This window comes from Papaver somniferum, unplaced genomic scaffold (genome assembly GCF_003573695.1).
Source record: "Papaver somniferum cultivar HN1 unplaced genomic scaffold, ASM357369v1 unplaced-scaffold_132, whole genome shotgun sequence".
NCBI classification, from domain to species: Eukaryota; Viridiplantae; Streptophyta; class Magnoliopsida; order Ranunculales; family Papaveraceae; genus Papaver; species Papaver somniferum.
The window spans coordinates 8,499,260-8,517,834 of record NW_020622381.1 but is presented as its reverse complement, the minus strand read 5'-3'; the positions used below and the strand labels follow the sequence as shown (position 1 = coordinate 8,517,834).

Sequence of the window (18,575 nt, the reverse complement as noted above, 5' to 3'; positions counted from 1 at the left end):
TGTTTGTCTTGGCTTTCTTGTCTGTACGTGTTTGTCTTGCTTTCCTTGTCTGCACATGTTTGTCCTGGATTTCTTGTCTGTACGTATTTGTTTTGGGTTTCTTGTCCGTACATGTTTGGCTTGGCTTCTTGACAACACACTGCTCTAAGCCTGACAAAAACAACACTGTTTTTAACCCAACATTACCAGTATTTCTGTCATACGCATGGTTTGGTTGCATGCTTTTTTCCTCTCGTTTGTAACGTCTTAAACACTATATAAGGGAGGAGTCCTGAGCTCATTTGACACACCACAGAGAAACATCTCTTCTACTCTCCCTCTAGTTATCTATAAACATCTCTTCTACTGTTTTAAGTTCTGCCAAGCTCTAAGGGTACCCTCTTTGTATGCTACATTGAGGGGTACTAACTGTAGTTGTATCCTGGAGGTGACTCGCCAACTGCTGTAGCATCTCAGAGGAGTGGCAGGCGATATTGCCTTTAGGACAGCGTAGTTTACGTGCCTCTACATTCTCTGTGCAGCAACATCAACAACATTATTTTGAGCTAAGTATCTTCTTCTGAGTTACAGTTACATTATTAGTACTTTCTCCAACATTAATATTCACAACCCTACAGTTCTTTCTGATTTCTCCATCACTACCACTCAAGACCTCTATCTCACCCATCTTCACCATAGCTTTACCAAATTTCGATTCCCACAATTTGTCATTGTTCGCATTCGTTTCCACATAATTCGTAGGAATTCCTCAGTTAGCAAAGCTTGATCAGAACTTAGCAATCCCAAATTCTTCATAAGCCCTACATAAAACATGTTATCAAGAAGTTTTGGTGTTAAACTATCAAGTGCAACAGTACTGCTAGAGTTTGTTGTGTTACTAGGACATTTCCTCTTTAGTCTTGCGGCGTAAACAGGGTCCAGAGTCGGGTCAGTGCCACTTGCGGCGCTATAATTGTAAAGCCTGTTGATGAATGCTTCACAATGTGCTACTCCAATTGAATGTGCACCCGTAAGAATAACCAAATCTTCCGCTGTTAAGTTTTTGGATTTGAAATTTGAAATGAGTTGAGTAGCATTGAAGAACTGAGATGGTAAATTAGTAGCTACTTCGTTCTCTAAAGAAATCCTCCCATCTCTACGTCCAGATGCAACTTGGTATAGTATTTTCTTTGAAGCAAGGGTTGTACTATCTCTAGCAGCAAAGGCGAGTATGTCTGCACATGAAACTGTTGACGGACATTGAGATTCGACCATAGCTTTAGCTTCATCAATCACTTCGTAACCACGAATGGTTTGGTTAGGAATCGCTTCTTTTTCTGACGCGTGGCCCGGAGTTGAGTCTAATAGTATAGATCCATCACAACCCTGTTTACAGAAAGACATAAGTAATTATTTAGAACTTAGAAGTAATTAGTATGACGGAGCTAATTACTGATCACATCGATATTTATGTATATATATACATGCACGCATTATTCGTTACGTGGAAACAGGTTGAATTCATAAAATTATACCCTAACAAAGGAATCATGGAAATGCATCCTAATCAGAGCAGGAGCTATTCGAGAATCGTTATAATAAGCCTTTGTTATCACTGATCTAACAATTTTTTCAACCGAAGGACAAGACTGGCTGTAAAAATCAACTTCTAATGTTGCATGGACATAAACCCTTCTCGTCAATATAAACACTGATATCATTGAGAAGATCACAAACTTCAAATCTATATTGTGAATCTCACCCATTGTATCCAAACAACAGAAATATACTGAGATAATATTGTAAGGACATTCTAAACTATATTCATGTGTTTAAATAGATACTAGCTGTAGAGTTTACTTGAGGGGCTTGTTGGAATGTGGATTGTTTGGCTGGTAGGCTGAATGCATTAAAGTTCAGTAAGTTTTTCTCATTCCTTAGGATTATTAATTACATCGTTTATTGATACATATGATCTTGGATTAGATATGGTATACAGTACTGAACTTGTGGTCCTCAATTAGAATTAATTGCGTAAGTAAGTAGGATTAATTTGTATTCAGTGACTGAAATATACTTTAACTCAACTAGGAATATTTTGAATTTGAGTGTAAGCTTGTAAAGAAATTTAGTTGTGCCTCGTTAACTACTACTAGTACTTGATTATTTTATGAGGAAGAAGGTTAAAAGCTGAACAGTAGTAAATTCAATTTTGGTTTTGTTAATACTCCCTCCGTCCCCAATATATAGGTGGAGAAGTGAGTTTCTTTTAGAATAAGATTTTTTTTAATTTCCTACATTTCCATCCTTTTTCTTGTTTTACTCCTTGTACAATTTACAACATAGAAACATTAACTTAATTATGGTGATAACTACCTATAATAAATAAGGCTAATATATGGAAAAATCTATCTTGGAATTGAAAGTCCGCCTATCTAATGAGGCTACAAATTTTTACAACTCCGCCTATATATTGGGGACGAAGGGAGTATAATTTTCCGTGGTCCAGTCCAAGCCCATTTAGTTGAAGATTTTGATATTTTCATGCAGATTAAGAAGAAAAATAGATAATTATTTTTCTCGAATTTATTCTTCTTAAAATATTCAGGGTTCTGTTATTTTGTGCATTCGTGAACAAGATAGGAGTCAAGATAACAAATCCTAATATTTATGTATTCTAGTTTTTTAGTTCCCGGTGAAATGTTTTAGTTGGACGGACAAAAAAAATGTTTTAAGAATGGCATATAGTGTATTTATGAATGCACTAGAATATTGAGCCTTATGTTATATTCTATGTTGGTATATGATATATTCATGTACGATTATACAAGGATTGATACAGGTGTATCCCTACTTTTCTTAGGAACTTAGTAAATCTCAAACTAAGTTGAGGGAAGAATTCTATATTAGGAAGGAAACCTAATTTGGGCAGAATTCCTAGTTAGGAAGAGTTTTGTTTTAGGCAACACTCTTAGTTTAGGAAATAGATTCCTAATAGAAGGCCTTGTCGGCTGAGTACGATGAAGTCTATTATCTATAAATAGGGAGATTTGGTTGTTAACTAAACACACACAGACCTAAAGAGAAGTTTGTGAGGCAATTCATTACAAAGAGAGAATTGTAAATTGTTTTCTTGTTCATAATCTAGAGAAGATATATTTCTTCGAATTACTACTCTGTGTCATGTTTTCTAAGTTTCTGTCTATTATTATTTTGAATTCCGCCTCTAAAATAATAGTTACCAAGGTATAAAGGTCATACGTACCAAGTTGGCATCACGAGCAAGGTTAGTTTCTACGATTTTGATTTTTGTTAGAGGGAGAGAAAAATGCGATTTCAGAAGCGTAAAAATCGTAATCAACTCACTATTTTGGGCCAATTTAAAGTAAATATGCAACTCGGACTAAAGTAACCCTAATAATACACGCACTATTTGCACACTTACAAAAAACTAACCTAAATTTATGACATTGGTTTGGTTGCAGCTGTCTCAGCCGCCGCCGCCACCATCACCGACACCAGCTTTGTCACCACCACCACTATCTGCCCGGTTTCTGCCACCATCAAAGAACTAACGGAATTAACGACTTAACTAAAGATGGCATATAAGTTGGGTATCTGAATTTCTCTGAAACCTACTAGCTAACCAATTCATTATTGCCCGGTGGAAAAGGAAATTTAGTAAGAAACAACTTTGATTACTGAGTTTTCATCATGCCTCTAAAGAACAAGAATAATTAAGTATTCGAACGATTTAAAGAATGACAATACCCATCAACGATATGATTACAGTTTTGAAAAAAGTAGAATCGCTTGATAAATAACTTGTATAGTCTATTACTTTACTGAGTAATTCAAATGCAATGCAAACTACAACGACAGACGAGATTAAAGAAGAAGAATAATACCCATACATTTATAATCTTGGTAGATGTTTAAGTCTATGACTTTTGACAATCTATGTTATGCACGACTCAATGAGATTAAGGAAAAGAAACCGTTTTACATTTGGAAATGTTTAATGCTATAGAGTTGTAGAAGTTGATGATCAGAAGAATGCGGTGGTGGTAGTGCAGCGGCAGGAATGAAACAAAAATGACTTGAATTAGGTTAACTTTTGTTTAGATTGTCAGTGTGCGAAGAAACGGTGTGCAAATAAGGTTATTTTAGTCCAATTAACAAAAAGAATATGAATCCTAGCTGGTAAGTGAGTTGACTACAAGTTTTGTACTCCTCAAATCACATCTTGCTCTCCCTCTAACAAAAATCGTGAATATTAGGAAGGTGTTAATTTTTAAATACTCCCACTGTCCCTATTTAGTTGAAGATTTTGATATTTTCATGCAGATTAAGAAGAAAAAAAAGTTAATTATTTTTCTCAAATTTATTCTTCCTAAAATATTCAGGGTTCTGTTATTTTGTGCATTCGTGCACAAGATAGGAGCCAAGATAACAAAATCCTAATATTTATGTATTCTGGTTTTAGTTCCCGGTGAAATGTTTTAGTTGTACATAGAAAAAAAATGTTTTAAGAATGGCATATAGTGTATTTATGAATGTGCTAGAACATTGAGCCTTATGTTATATTCTATGTTGGTGTATAATATATCCTTGTATGATTATACAAGGATAAATCATGAATGAAGTGGGAAAAACAGGTAAGCCTTCATATATTGAAGGACTAAAAACAAAAACCTTGAATTTAACAGGGACAAATAGAGTAATAAAGTAACGATCACAAATTAGGTAAAATCCTTATTGCAAGTATCTCTACCAAGATCGCCAAAATTATCTCACAAATCGATCAATAATTAAGCATGGGCGACCATGAACTCGATCTAGTACCATAAGGAGGTCTCTGTCCATAATCTTACGAAACTCAGATTCTTCGATCAACATCTTATGTAGGTCGAAGAGAGTTCAAAATATGTAGTCAAATGAAATATAATGTAGAGATCAACGAATCCACATCTACATAGTCAATCTTGACTAAGATTCGCGATCTCGATCCCTGGCCTAGACGAGACGAGATCTGGTCGAAAAGCTTGATCGCCAAGACGACTGAGGTTTTACCGATCGAGGCGGACGAGATCCTACCGAGGAAGGTTAGCTAGTCAAGGTTTAGTACGTGTATTTAAATATATAAAATCAAAACTCAGTATTCTTAAGACTTGATTTTCTTAATGGTATACATTAAATTGTGAATCATATGAGTTCAAGTTGGACTAAAATCCTTAATGATCCCATCAACTGTTTAATAAGTGGAATAAAATTCGGAAACAAGGACATTTGGATTCTCATTGAGATAAAGTTGTCAAGGTGTCTCAGTCCCAACAGATCCGAAATTCATTACAATATTGATCCACACGATAAACATACGTGGACAATTGTATGGACTGTGTGTAAGTTTCTACTTGCCATTTACAAAAAGTAGAAAATTTGAAACTTTGTGAGATTTTGAAAATTTGGGCAGGATTTATTGAAATTTGTATATACTTTAAGCAGGAACTTTCCAAACAGCCAAATTTTTGAACTATTTAATTATCATGGATTACTGTTTTTTCCGCCATTGTCGACATGTTAAAAAGATGGTGGGGTATTTTTCTTCTAATATAAATTTCACATGCATAAATAACTGAACTTATTTTTGGATTTTTACATTTCATATCTCTTTCATCTCTCATTAATTAACAGGACAATTTCCATGATCTCGCTACTGAATTTCTCCCTTTTGTCACCACAATCACATTAAATCATTCTTAATGTCCCCCTTTTTCCACCAAAATAACCTTTATCACAAAAAATTGTCCTTAATTTATACATTAATTACTTTCATATGCATCTTGGTGAATGTAATTTTTTTATAAATATATATATCGATATTGAACTCTGTTAATCATCCAATCATTTTCTCTCTTCAATTCATTTAAAATTGAAAAATAGAAGTTAAGGTATTAATGAGGGTACATAACTTATACTCATTTTAATTTTAGTTTAGCTTTCTAACGTTGAATCTTTCTCTTTCTTTTTTCTTTTTAGGAATTAAGGTTTTAACGAGGTTATAGATTGGATAAACCTTGTAGGTACAGTTATTTTCCCTTAGTCATTAAATGTGTTCTTTTTAAGTTGTTATTTTTTAATTTTGAATGCAAGTCTCTTATGGGTCATTCTAATGTTTTTTTAATTATCTTTTTTTCTGGATTTTTCTAAGGTATAATTTTCGATACATTTATTAGTTATTCAAAGTATCTGTGTTTTGAGGTAAAAATGAATTACTGGTGAAAAGGTAAAAGTGCGGTAAGCTGATGGTCGCGTGAAAAATGTGTTTGAACCCTAAAACAAATATACCGTGGAAGTACTTTAGATTCAAGAGATCAATATGTACAATACTGGCCTAAATCAAGAAATTTTCGTTCCTGTCTTGCTTTGGTCACAATAGGAGGAGAAAGGCTAATCTTAGGGAGGAATCATAGAAGGTATTGATAATAATGAAGTTCCATGTATGTAGTATGGTGTGTTTGAAATGCTACGAGGAGAGTTTTCCTGTGTTTAAACTGAGAGAAACTTTTGTAAGAAAATCAAAGTAAGACTGTTTTTGTGTAAGTCTGAGATGATTTTGTGAATATATTGAAGAACATATTCGTAACAGTTGTGGTAGTGAACACATTGATCTCGTAAGTGGTGGAAGTTATAGAAAAGTGGAAGAGTAGAGAATTGGAAATCATGGTGGAGTTGGTTCGGTTCTGTTAAGGAGACTCACGGTTGTATGTCCACTACTCCATTTACTTCTTCAACTGCTAACACGAATTAGTCACTTTCTCATCCTTAGTGTATTGCTATACCACATATGTTGTAGGACGCCAGATCAAAACCCTAGTGATATCCCATATATGACATAATTGATATCTCGAGTATAGCTAAGTATCTGCTAAGTCTATTTAATTAAAATCCAATGTACGCTTGTTGGTTCCAGAACAACTTAACCATTATTCTCTGGTTAACCACTTAGTGCATAACGTGTATTTCGACTAATGTACGAGTTGCACATTTCTTCTTTGTGATTCAAAGCAAATTTCCCATATGCTTGCATGAGCAATTTATATGTTGAGAAGTTAAGATTTCTTGGTTACAAAGAAATCCATAAACATAGAAACAAGTTCACGAACCTAGCTTTGTTTGTAAGGTACCAATCCATGTTCATCAATACAAACAGAAGACTATTTGCATATACTAGAATCTCAATCATGGCACTTCTTTGTCCTTGTTAGGCCTAGAGTTATCCTCTAAAGACCTAGGTTTTCTATGGATAAAATGTATTAGGTTACGACTTTTAAAGTCTTCACTAAGGGGTTCGTGGAGCCCGGTAAGACTGTTTTTTACCTGATAGATCTCTGTTATCCGGATCTTATTTTTATTGATTTTGTAGTTTCCGAACTATATAGCAGGAACAAGATAGAATTCACAAAGTACTCTCCGTCTAAAACTTTGTGACTCCACAAGATAAATACTTCGGTTTTGATTTGTTTATGTTATTCTTGTGAGGTAGAATCGATTATGGATCTCTAAATTTTTTGAAGAGAGTAAAATGTCCTAATTGTTGAGTTTGCTTGATATCTTATTTTCCCTTAAGAACCCTCATAATCATAAAGGTTTTATTACCTTGTTTGAATATCTCTGTGAAGGAAATCAATTCGGATATTTGTTAGAGGCAGAATAGTTGAAAGTATTCACTTAGGTTGAAGCAGATTCTTAGGCATGTAAAGAACGTTATCTATGAAATCATGTTGCATAAGTTCTGGAAATATCCACAGGACATAAGGAGCACAACTGAAGCTGAATTTCTCGTATGATCGATTCGATCTCAAAGTCAGATAGTATGCTAGCATCTGTAGCGGCTTAATATGGTATGGTGTTCAACTTATGGACTAGGTCCCGAGGTATTTATTCACGTTGTTGTTTTCCTCTTATATTTCATGGTATGGTGTTCAGTTTCTGGTGTCTTGTGTTATTATCTCAGTAATAGAAATATCACAAGTAGTACTATGACAGACAGAAAAATTTCGCCTATGAAGCGATGCCGTGCAGGCTGAAACTCCCCAGTGGGACACTCGTAACGAAATGACCAAGTTTTAAATATTCACTTTTCACCACAATAATGCACGTGGATTTGCCATTGCAAGCATGCTTTGGTATCATGATGCCTTAAACGTAGCTTACACACCGCTCTGACTGACCATTGTTCTGCAAAGGGTGCAAGATCATAAAAACTTATGCATATGTATTTTGCATGCATCAATCACTTTTGTTTCTCGTCCAGGCATAAGGCATGCCTTTTACTTGCACATGGTTCATTTCAAACCTATTTCTTCTTCTCTACTTCGCTTGGGAAATGAGATAAATGCATGCATTTGTCTTGCTTGTGCCAAGTGTTAGAGCACTGCTCAGTTGAACTCTCAAGTGTTGCTATCTCAAGCTTTTTTGTCAAGTTTAGTGATCAAAACTATAAGTCTTGATTTCTAGTCTACTTATAGTAATGTCTCAGACTAGGATATATTGTGTAGTTGAGCTTTAGACTTCACGGCTTTCATCGATTGAAGATGAAGAACTACTAAGGAGAGCTTGTGAAACTTCGTCAACAAAAGGTATGTGTAGACTGAAACTCATCTATCACTCAGAAAGTCTATTTATACTCTATCTCCCTTCTTGAGACAAAAGTCATATTACTATACAGTATTCGATTATACACATTTGATATTTCGAGCTGAGTTTAACTCGCTTACATATTTCTCGAAATATGTGTTGGTAAGCTTTCGCTTTAACCAAGTTCATCTTATATTCTTGACGAAAGTCAAAAGATGATCATATGAAAATCTCCTGGTAACATCTTACAAGATTTGTGTGATACAATCATTTGATGTAGACTCAAGATGTTTCATATTGATTATTTCAATATCTTGAAAATCGCTTTGATGCTAATAGTTAGTGAAAACAACTATTGTTATCCTCTAAGAAAGTTTCAATGATTGAAATAGAGTTTAGAACACTTAACCGTAATTGTATTATAGACATAGTATGTGTACTTGCATATATGTTGATCAAAGACCGATATAGTACGCATATCCATATGCGTACTGGGAAGGTCAGGTAAAGTCTGGGAGCCTTTGTATGCGTACCCGTGCGCGTACTGGAAAACTCAGTTGAAGTACGGGAACTCTTGTAGGCGTACCCTTACATTCAACTGTTGTTTTGGATGTGTGATAGTATGCGTACCCGTTCTCATACTTTCGGACACAGTCCAAGTCCGGCTACTTAAGTATGCGTACCGGTTCGCATACTTGAGTGGGTTAAATTCTAGAATCGGTTTGTTCATGAACTAATACATTTATATAATAAGGAATGCAATCTTTTGCAAACCGTGGCTATAGTGTTCGTGACTTGATTCGAGTAAATCAAAATCGATTTTGCTTCAATTGTATCTTTTCTACTTCTATGAGAATATAAACAATTGAAAAACTCTATAACCTTGGCTATAATATAAACAATTTGAGTCATTTGAACTAGTTGTGATTAATATGAATAAGGTTGATATGAAAGTGTTCATATGGATAACTTCGGTTAACTATTGTTGAGCCAACAAGGTGCACACGTTTAGGTACGGTTACTCATATCTAAATGAAGTCACTTTTCATCTGTGGGTAACAAGCTAAGTTTGATCTAACGGTTGAAAGATATTAGCTTGAGTCTAATCAGTTTTTCATCTAAGGGTGAATATTGAATGTTTTGTTACCAAGGTAGCATTTATTGCAAACCCAGATTTTGAAGACTATATAAAGGAGAACTCTAGCAACTAGGAAACCTAATCCCCACACCTCCTGTGTGACTAGTTGCGACTAGAGTCGATTCTCCTTTAACCTTAGGTTTTTCACGAAACCCTGTAGGTTTACGACTTGAAGACTTCATTGGGATTGCGAAGCCATACCCAACTGTTTTCTCTGTAGTTGCGTGTTCTGATCTTTCCCTGTTCTATCGTATTGAGTATTATCTTCTCTAAGATTTGCTCGAGATTGATTCTCTGATAGGCAAGATAAAAAGTAGTCACAAATATCTTCATCTCATCGTTTGTGATTCCACAATATCTTGTTTCGCTACCATACGATTAAGATTATTGTGACGTGATTGATATTTCTAGGTTGTTCCTCGGGAATATAAGTCTGGTATATCAATTGGTTCCTGTTCACCTTGATTTATCAAAAGATGGAACAAAACTCATAGGTTTATCTGCGGGAGACAGAATTATTTATTCTATAGACTTTTGTGTGCGAGACAGATTGGTTTATCAAGTCTTCGACTTTGGGTCGTAGCAACTCTTAGTTGTGAGTGAGATCATCTAAGGGAATCAAGTGCGCAGAATCCGCCGTGGTTCTAGAGGGGTAAGGAACGCGACTGCAGCGTGATCAGTGTGAGATTGATTAGGGCTTAACTACATTCCAGTCCGAAGTTAACTTGGAGTAGGCTAGTGTCTGTAGCGGCTTACTACAGTGTGGTGCTCAAATCTGGACTAGGTCCCGGGGTTTTTTTGCATTTGCGGTTTCCTCGTTAACAAAATTTCTGGTGTCTGTGTTATTTCCTTTTCACATTATATTGTTATATAATAGAAATATCACAGGTTGTGTATTAAGTTCAATCAGTTCTTGAATCCGGCCTTTGGGTTGTTGATTGAATTGATTGACACTTGGATATTGTTTTGTGATACCGTCCAAGTTATTTCTCTTATTCAATCGGGCTCGCAAATTCCTATTTGTTTGATTTCAGATTGAATTGAGAAATCAAGATACAAACTCTTAGATATATTTCCATTGATTGAGTCTGACTGTCTAGTTTATTCTCTTGGAATTATATTGGAGTTGTCCATTGATCGTTGTCGTCTGCGTCAAAAATAATTTCACTTTCCCATTCTACTAAATATAAATGAAGTACGTGGTAAGAAAGAGTTCGTTTCCACAGAGAGGCTTTTGTTGTTATAAAATTTGGTTTCTTAGTAACCAAGGGGGGAGATTTTTGTTTTAGCAAAACAATAAAAATAATTGAAAGCAATAAAATATGAGAATAATCAATAAGAGGAAGATATTGTTACGAGATAGTATCATTCACGAACATGTATTTTCATCAATGACTAGAATTGGTATTTTAATCTCTCATTTACTAAAAGTCCTAGGATACCTTGATCGCAAGTATATCCCGCTAATTCCCTGATTTCATTACAACCACATTATAAGATGCAAATGTGAATTCTTCCTAAAAAGCAACCTAAAGTGTAAAAGCACAATTAAGTTTAACTCCCTAAAAGCTTTAAGTTTTATGGAATAAGACTAATCAAGGCAACCAAACGAGTAAAGCACTAATTCGATTTGACCAAGGTTATAATTCACTTGTGACTAGTAGGATATATCACTACAAGCACTACCCACAATTATGCTACTTAGAATCATGGATAAACAACTTTGTCGTATTGAAAACCCTAATATAGCTTTAGAAATGAATGCAAATCGGATAGATTCCGGACTCAACCAAACAAACAATCAAATCATATAACACTATTAATTGTGAATCATAAACAATAAATTATTGAGACAAAACTAAATCATAGATGCTAATAACATATTTGAGAAATCAACTTTATCCCATAACCAATATTATGTGTTTAGCTACTCATATTAATGGAGTTCATCATAATCATTTTCATAAAATAAAGAAATAATAAATATACGAAAGCAAACACTAGTAGAATCGTCGCTCTCCAAAACTCCAAGTAGAAAAATACGTCATAAACAAAGGAAAAACTTTCTCCTTTTGTAGCTTCTCTTCTTAGGTCAAGTCTCCAAAGGTCCATAACCAAGATGTCCACCAAGCCCATAAGTGAGAAAAAAACCCATGTGAAAATATGTCCCAAAAATAGTCGCCGGAAAACTGATAAAGGTGCCGGAAGTTGGCCGGAAAGTAGCTCAGGTGACCGGCAAAGTCCACCCGGTCACCGGTCAAACGAACAAGTCAACTGAGTCAATGGAGAGTCAGAGTCGGGTGAGTCAGAGAGTCATCACGTCTGAGTCAGAGGCTAACTCAGATGACTTGGTTCTAGGCCATAGTCTTGCACATCCAGAGCTGTGCTGCACAGGCCACAACCTGATGCTGCACCATGATTGCGCTTCATCACTGCTGCAAATTAACTCAGCTGCGTTGCCTCATGTAGTCTTACCCCACCAATCCATTGCAGTAGCTTCTTGCAATTCAGCCAATTCAATCCATTCATCATCAGTTCCAACCATTCATACGCCAATTTAACAACATCACCAATTCCAAGCACACAACACCACCTGAACCATTCAGAAGTACCCACGACCATTGCAACCACCAGTTCATAACTGTGACACCCATCAACTCTGAAATCCACCACTTTATATAGCTAAGACCACCTGCGACATCACCTGAAAACTTATACATCCATTCATCTGTGACCCTGCTCCCTGTATTCAATTGCGCTTGCCTGTAGTAGCCTCAAGTCCCTGTAACATCAAATTTAGTCTGAAATCCATTACAACCATCCTTCCATTCTCAGTATTGCTTCAAAATCCTTTGTGACCTCATCTTAACCATCAGCTACTTCTCATTTTATTTTGCAAGCTGATTCTGCAACTGCAATTCAAACTGCACACACTAACTCCAATTCCAAACTAGCTACATTGCAAAACTAATTTACTGCTCTCTTGCACTTCCTCAGCTTTGTACTGCCTGGAACCAACAATCCATAGCAGTACCTGAACTGCCATTACAACTCCAATACCTCCAACTAACAGACCATCATTATTCTCAGCTGTACATCCACCTCATATCAGCTTAAGCCAGTTCAATCTCAGCTTCACAAGCAACAACACATTAGTTCATTTGCACTGTACCTGTAAAACCTAACATACATCTAGGTCTTCATACTGATTCATCTGTTGCACTCATCTCCATTTCATTCATCTCAGACAAACATAACCAGAATCACTCCCTGTAATCCAGCACCACAACAATCTGGCTAACTCCCTGCACATATCTCAAACCCGTTTAGAGTTTCAACCCATCATCATCTCCAACTGTAGATTTTCTCACAGATTTGCAGCATCACTTCAAGACCAACTCTAACAGCAAATTCATCCACACAACTCACAATCCCCATTGTAAATATCCAACCAAACCCTAACCTTCAATCGTCAGTTCATTACTAGCAACTCGAAAAGTATAACCAACCCATCCATCATTTTGAATTTCTCCCTACGTCTGTGAATTTCTTGATCTGATTTCCCTCTTCTGAGAACTCAATCTTCAAAACTCTTTATCAATTCCTCCACCAGCAGAACCAACACAACAAACATCAATATCACACCCATCTCCTAAATCCCTTTGTGTGTTCTTCTTAGCTTCAGAATTTCATCAAAAACCCAGTCAATCTCTTTCATTCTGTCCCCTGAATCTCTGCATGAAATCAGTGAGAGCTAGCTTAGAACTTGAATTAACAAATACCCACATTTGATGTATCTTCGTCAACATCAAATTCTTCGAGAATACAGTATCAGATTCAAAACCCTTCTTCAACTTCTTCATTGCAAACCCTACTTTCAATTTCTGAATATCTCGTCTCTTCTTCTCGATCTTCATCTCAATTACCACATCTTCTATCAACCAGCACCAGTAGCTGTTCTTTCTTCTCTCAGAATGACAGCCGCCATCCTCTTTCAATTTTCAGGTGGAAAAAAATGATGAGAAATTAATTTCTCATTGAATTCTAGGGCTTGTGTATGAATGTTGAAGTAGATATATCCACCCAAGTAGAGTAGATAAGGGCCAACCAAGGATTATTTTCCTTGCTTCTCCAGACTAAGCTGCAATGATTAGCTTGGCTCGGCTCCGCTCCCATAGCAGTTGCATATGGGAATGGCGCTTTTGACTTTTTCGCTCTAAATGAGTGATTTCTCCTTCTTTTGTTCCCAAGGACTCCATTGCACCTAATAACTCAAAACTAAACATAAGGGATGCAATTCACAAGGATAATAGCAAAGAAAGCATAAATACTCGATATAAAATTAGGTGTTTTACAACACCTATCAAATTCCCCCACACTTAGTCTTTGCTAGTCCTCGAGCAAATTAAACAAAACTTATTCTAAAGGATACATACAACTCACGTGAGGGTTTACTAGAGATATACCCCCAAAACCTACATTTCCAAGTTACTAGTTCTCCGTAATGATAGCATCCAACGCGCTAAGAAAACATAGAAATTCTGCACACTAGTAATAAAAAGTTAGACACGTAAATGAACACAATCTCATCCTTAAAAGTTGAGAGAGAAATAACCATCCCTTATGGAAAGAAATTCAGGTTCGGAGTGATCGAAAGTCTCGACTCCGCCTCACAAGAAAGGGTTTTATGAAGTTGCTCTCAATAATAAATTGCTTTTTATGGGTCACGCATGTGTTCAGGTAGGAGTGAAGAGAGAATTCCTGCGACACGTTGAATGGTAGGAAGGTAAAAACCCTCCGAAGTATTTTAAAAGCCCACATCTTTTATTGTTTTGAAAACCCATTTTTCTGACGATCTCTAAGAAAGGAAATCAACCACTTAACGAAGGTGGGAATATGCTTACTTACCTTGTTATCCGTTCGACGTGCAGTTAGCACCACTCTCACAGCATCCATAGAAACGTCTTCGGTCTTCAATCCTTGTTTTCATCATCGTCTTCGGTCTTCAACTCTTGATGATGAAATCTTGAACTTCGTAGAATCTTGACAATGTGATTCTTTCCTCTAATTCCTTGTTGCTTGAAACTCCATTATAAATATTTCTTCTTCCATTGGCTTTATTGAATGAATACAAAACCAAAAACGAACTAAACAAACCAAATATGATGAAAAAACGAAATAAAAACTAATACAGAGCTTTTGGTTGGTAACCTAGCAAGAAGTTGGGCTCCAACTCCTCTTTGAATTGCAATGCCTAATCTATAAAAAATAAAACTACCTAAACCGCTACTGGCGTCATTGCTCACCAAAAAATTATGTAAACGTTCGAAAAATACAAGAGTATCTTCCCCAAGCTCCCCTAAAGTAAAGAAGGCCAGAATACCCAAACCATACTCATGTGCAGCACACTTGTCCAAATACTTGGCACGTTTACGAGAAACGGCGCCAGAAATAGCCTTTCTAGGGGCAAAGGAGTGGACACCCTCACCAGTGAATGGAGAGACACCTGTGACATCCATACAAACATCTTGCCAATTTTCCCAGTTAAGAACAAGAATCAGCAGGCTTTAGATCCCTATCATCATCCGAACGAAGACCAAGAGAAACCTCTTTGCGCGCCGGTACATTGGCTTTGTAGCAAATGTCGATGACAACATCACGAACAACATCATGGCGAAACTTATACCCAATATCCTTAGAACAATGAAGCGCATGATCACCAAAGATGTCCATAGGTTTGCTGCAACTTGGACATGAACTATTCTCAACGATCATAGGAATACCGAGTCGATAACAGAGCACAACTCTAAATTTTCTAGGCTCGAGGCATTGATTAAGCCCACTAATAGGTACCGCCAAAAGGTTGTCTTGTGCGTGCTTGACACGGTTGCATTGCCATAAGATAGACTTTCTTTCAGACATAGGAAATTGGTCTGGGATTTGCTTCTTAACTGCATCGAAATAAACTACTGCCAAAGAATGCATAGAAGGGGGGGGGGGGGGGGGAAGATCATCGACACAGTAAGTAGACGGTAATCCCACATACTGGATGAAGGTCTGAAGAGCCAACTGATAAGTTGAACCTTTGTCCGTTGAGAATAAATTACCAAGGATCACTTTTCTGCACTGAAGTAGTCTGGCCCTGAGAAGCAAGATAACAATAGGCCCGAGTGTCAGCCATGGTATAAATGCCAAGTCCACCATCTTTAATGGGTAAGGTAGCTAATCTCTTTTGTAAAGGACCGAAACCCGCACCATCCCCAGTAATTAAAAGTCTCAGATACTGAAATAACTGGTCATCAAAAAGATCGGTGGCAGGTTGAAGAGCAGCAGGATTGGTAGTTCGCATTGCAAAGTAAAGTCTGGACACTCCAGTACAATTGCGAAGTAAAAGTATCTTAATTTGAGGATCCCTGAGTTTTTTGATCGCATCCATTAGTTGAACAGTTTTGTGCACCCTATTCAACAACATATCGCTAATGAAATCCATATCTAAACTCACTGGACCGCCCAAAAGCATGACACCTTTAAAAGGTCTACCAATATCCGGGGGGAAAACATCCTCTGTTGCACTCCTAGGATCAGGGGAAGGCCAAAAGACTTTCGTTTTCTTTATATTGAGGTGTAACCCCCTGCTCGGATCTTCAGATTCAATTATACGCAAAGCCTTAGCTACCTACAAGGTATCACCAAAAATTGTTCCATCATCAAGGTACCAGGCGTGCAAATCGAGTTTGCACCGAGAGGCAATATTCTTCACTAAGGGGTGAAGAGTCAATGCAAATAACAAGGGACCGAGGGGATCCCCTTGTTGCACACCAAGTGATGAGGACAAGATATATTGGGCATAATAAAGCTTAGCCGGACGTAAGTAGCAAAATTCTACCCAGCGAGAAATACCTGGACAATGGATGCGCACTTCCTTGATGAGCTGAGACCTGCTCACCGTGTTGAAAGCATTAGAAAAGTCAATTAGCAACATTGACATCTTGTCTGAATGGCCTTTTATCTCCAAAAGGCGGTTTACAGCATGTAAAATACCTTCCCCTCCTACCGGAACACCAACCCCGAATCGGTAGTCACCCAAATAAGAAGTCATATCCTTTCCGACAGCAAAAGCAGCCACCATGGAAACTAATCTACGCCAAACTGTACCTACCGCAATGGGCCTAAGACCTCCCCCCGACTTCAGTAATAGCGTCAAAGGTGCGCTAGCAATATACTCGCCTAATTCACTAGGGCACTTTCCAGCCAACCAAAGGTTGACAACCCCAGAAATAGACAAAACCAAATCATCTGCCACTGCCACCGCTGCTCCACTAATAACATCAACTAAGTGTTGTGCGCATAGACCACATGACGTACCTTTATGGAAGCTTTTAATTGCTCCCAAAACAGCCTTTGAATCCACACAAATGGGGTCAACGGTGATATCGTCCGTGGGAACCTCAGGAGGTGAAGCTGTCGTATGTTTGTCCAGCAAGTCGACATAAGTCTGCTCTTCAAAAGGGGCTACCCCAGACGATGATAAAACCCGAATCGCAGCAGCGAAGTGTCCATAGTTAATCTTCTTTTGGCAAGCGTTGATGGTAGCTGCTTGCTGCTTCTCTTCTGCCTTCTTCTCGTCGTCTTTTTTAGAGCCCCAAAAGAGTGGTTGCTGAAGCAATTTCTTCACTAAAATGGAACAGCCATTAGGCTCCTTCCAAACGTTGAGATCTTGGAGAATTGCTGCCACCTGCAATCTCTTATGACTGCTGGACTCCCGCTCCGTAGAACTTTTGGGTTGATACATCGACAAGGTGCAAACAGGGAGAAGTAAGAGACGAATCCAGCCTGATAAATTGGAGGGAACAACGAGAACACGGTCGAGACAAGCTTTAAGGGCCCTTGAAAATGCAAGCCTGCATTTGTGGGGAATGCAGTTAACTGTGGTGAAGTTGCGTTGAAGAACGGTGTTGAGCAGTTCAGTAGAGAGAGTATCTACTGATAAGCACGTATATGCTACGTTTTATACCCATGTTTATATTATCTAGGACTCGATATTTTGGCTAAAAACTTCATTTTAGTGCTTTTGTAGAAAGTACAGGGAAATCCGATCGACCGACCGAAAAACTGCTAAATTGGAGATTAAAGAGGCATTTGTAACAAACGCCACCAAAATGGGACGGAGCTTATTTGTTTGGCTACTAGTTAGGCTGTCGCACCACCAAGCCATATTACTTTCATATTCAGGGGAGACAAAGAATTGTGTTTGTGCAGAACGTGGAGTCACTAGAGGTAAAGAAAATGTGGGACGTGTCCACATTGGTACCATAACATTTTGTGGTGTTTCAGTTCGTGTTAAAACAAGAAATGGAAATTTCATTTCCTATTCAAGCTGGAGGCACTGCTGCCAAATCGAGATGGAGAAAGGTCGAGCTAGTTGCAGATGGTAGTAGGCAGTCGGAGAAAGATGCGTACAAGGTCAGTAACTGAGTTATGTCTGCAACGGGGTTTGTTACCGGTGGAGGGTCGTGAGACCAGTGAAGACGGTAAGATGAAGCTCGAGCAGATGCATGAGATGTAACTAATGTGAGTTAAGGCGTTGGCTCGTGATGATGTTCGAAGGATAAGAACTCGTGCTCGATGCTGAAAAGTGTATGGAAGTATCGATGGAAGAAGCTCGTCTTTGAGCTTGGCACTAGCTAGGGGAGTTCTGAATTAAAGATTGGCAGCGGCAAAGCCAGTTGTAATAGAAGAGACTTGAAGTTGGCACTGGCTTGAAGGTGATGGAGCTTATCGGAGTTCAGGTTGTTAGAACAAATTGGGTGTTCTCGGT

At 37.5% G+C, this 18,575-nt stretch overlaps 1 protein-coding gene across 1 annotated transcript; it reads right to left on the bottom strand.

Annotated features, from left to right (window-relative positions):
* Positions 1-669: 669 nt before the first annotated feature.
* Positions 670-12,302, bottom strand: LOC113332801 (peroxidase 5-like). The gene is made up of 3 exons (XM_026579309.1): positions 12,233-12,302; positions 1,515-1,690; positions 670-1,365 (listed from the first exon to the last, which is right to left on the bottom strand). The coding sequence occupies exons 1-3, from the start codon at positions 12,300-12,302 to the stop codon at positions 670-672; spliced, it is 942 nt and encodes a 313-aa protein (XP_026435094.1).
* Positions 12,303-18,575: the final 6,273 nt, after the last annotated feature.

What these genes read in the sequence shown, in the direction of transcription:
- LOC113332801 (XM_026579309.1), bottom strand. Translation starts at nt 12,302, where the DNA reads ATGGTTGGAACTGATGATGAATGGATTGAATTGGCTGAATTGCAAGAA. An exon ending in TACTGCAATGGATTGGTGGG is followed by an intron (nt 1,691 to 12,232) that starts GTAAGACTACAT and finishes CAATGATATCAG; the next exon opens with TGTTTATATTGACGAGAAGG. An exon ending in TCCATGATTCCTTTGTTAGG is followed by an intron (nt 1,366 to 1,514) that starts GTATAATTTTAT and finishes TTCTGTAAACAG; the next exon opens with GGTTGTGATGGATCTATACT.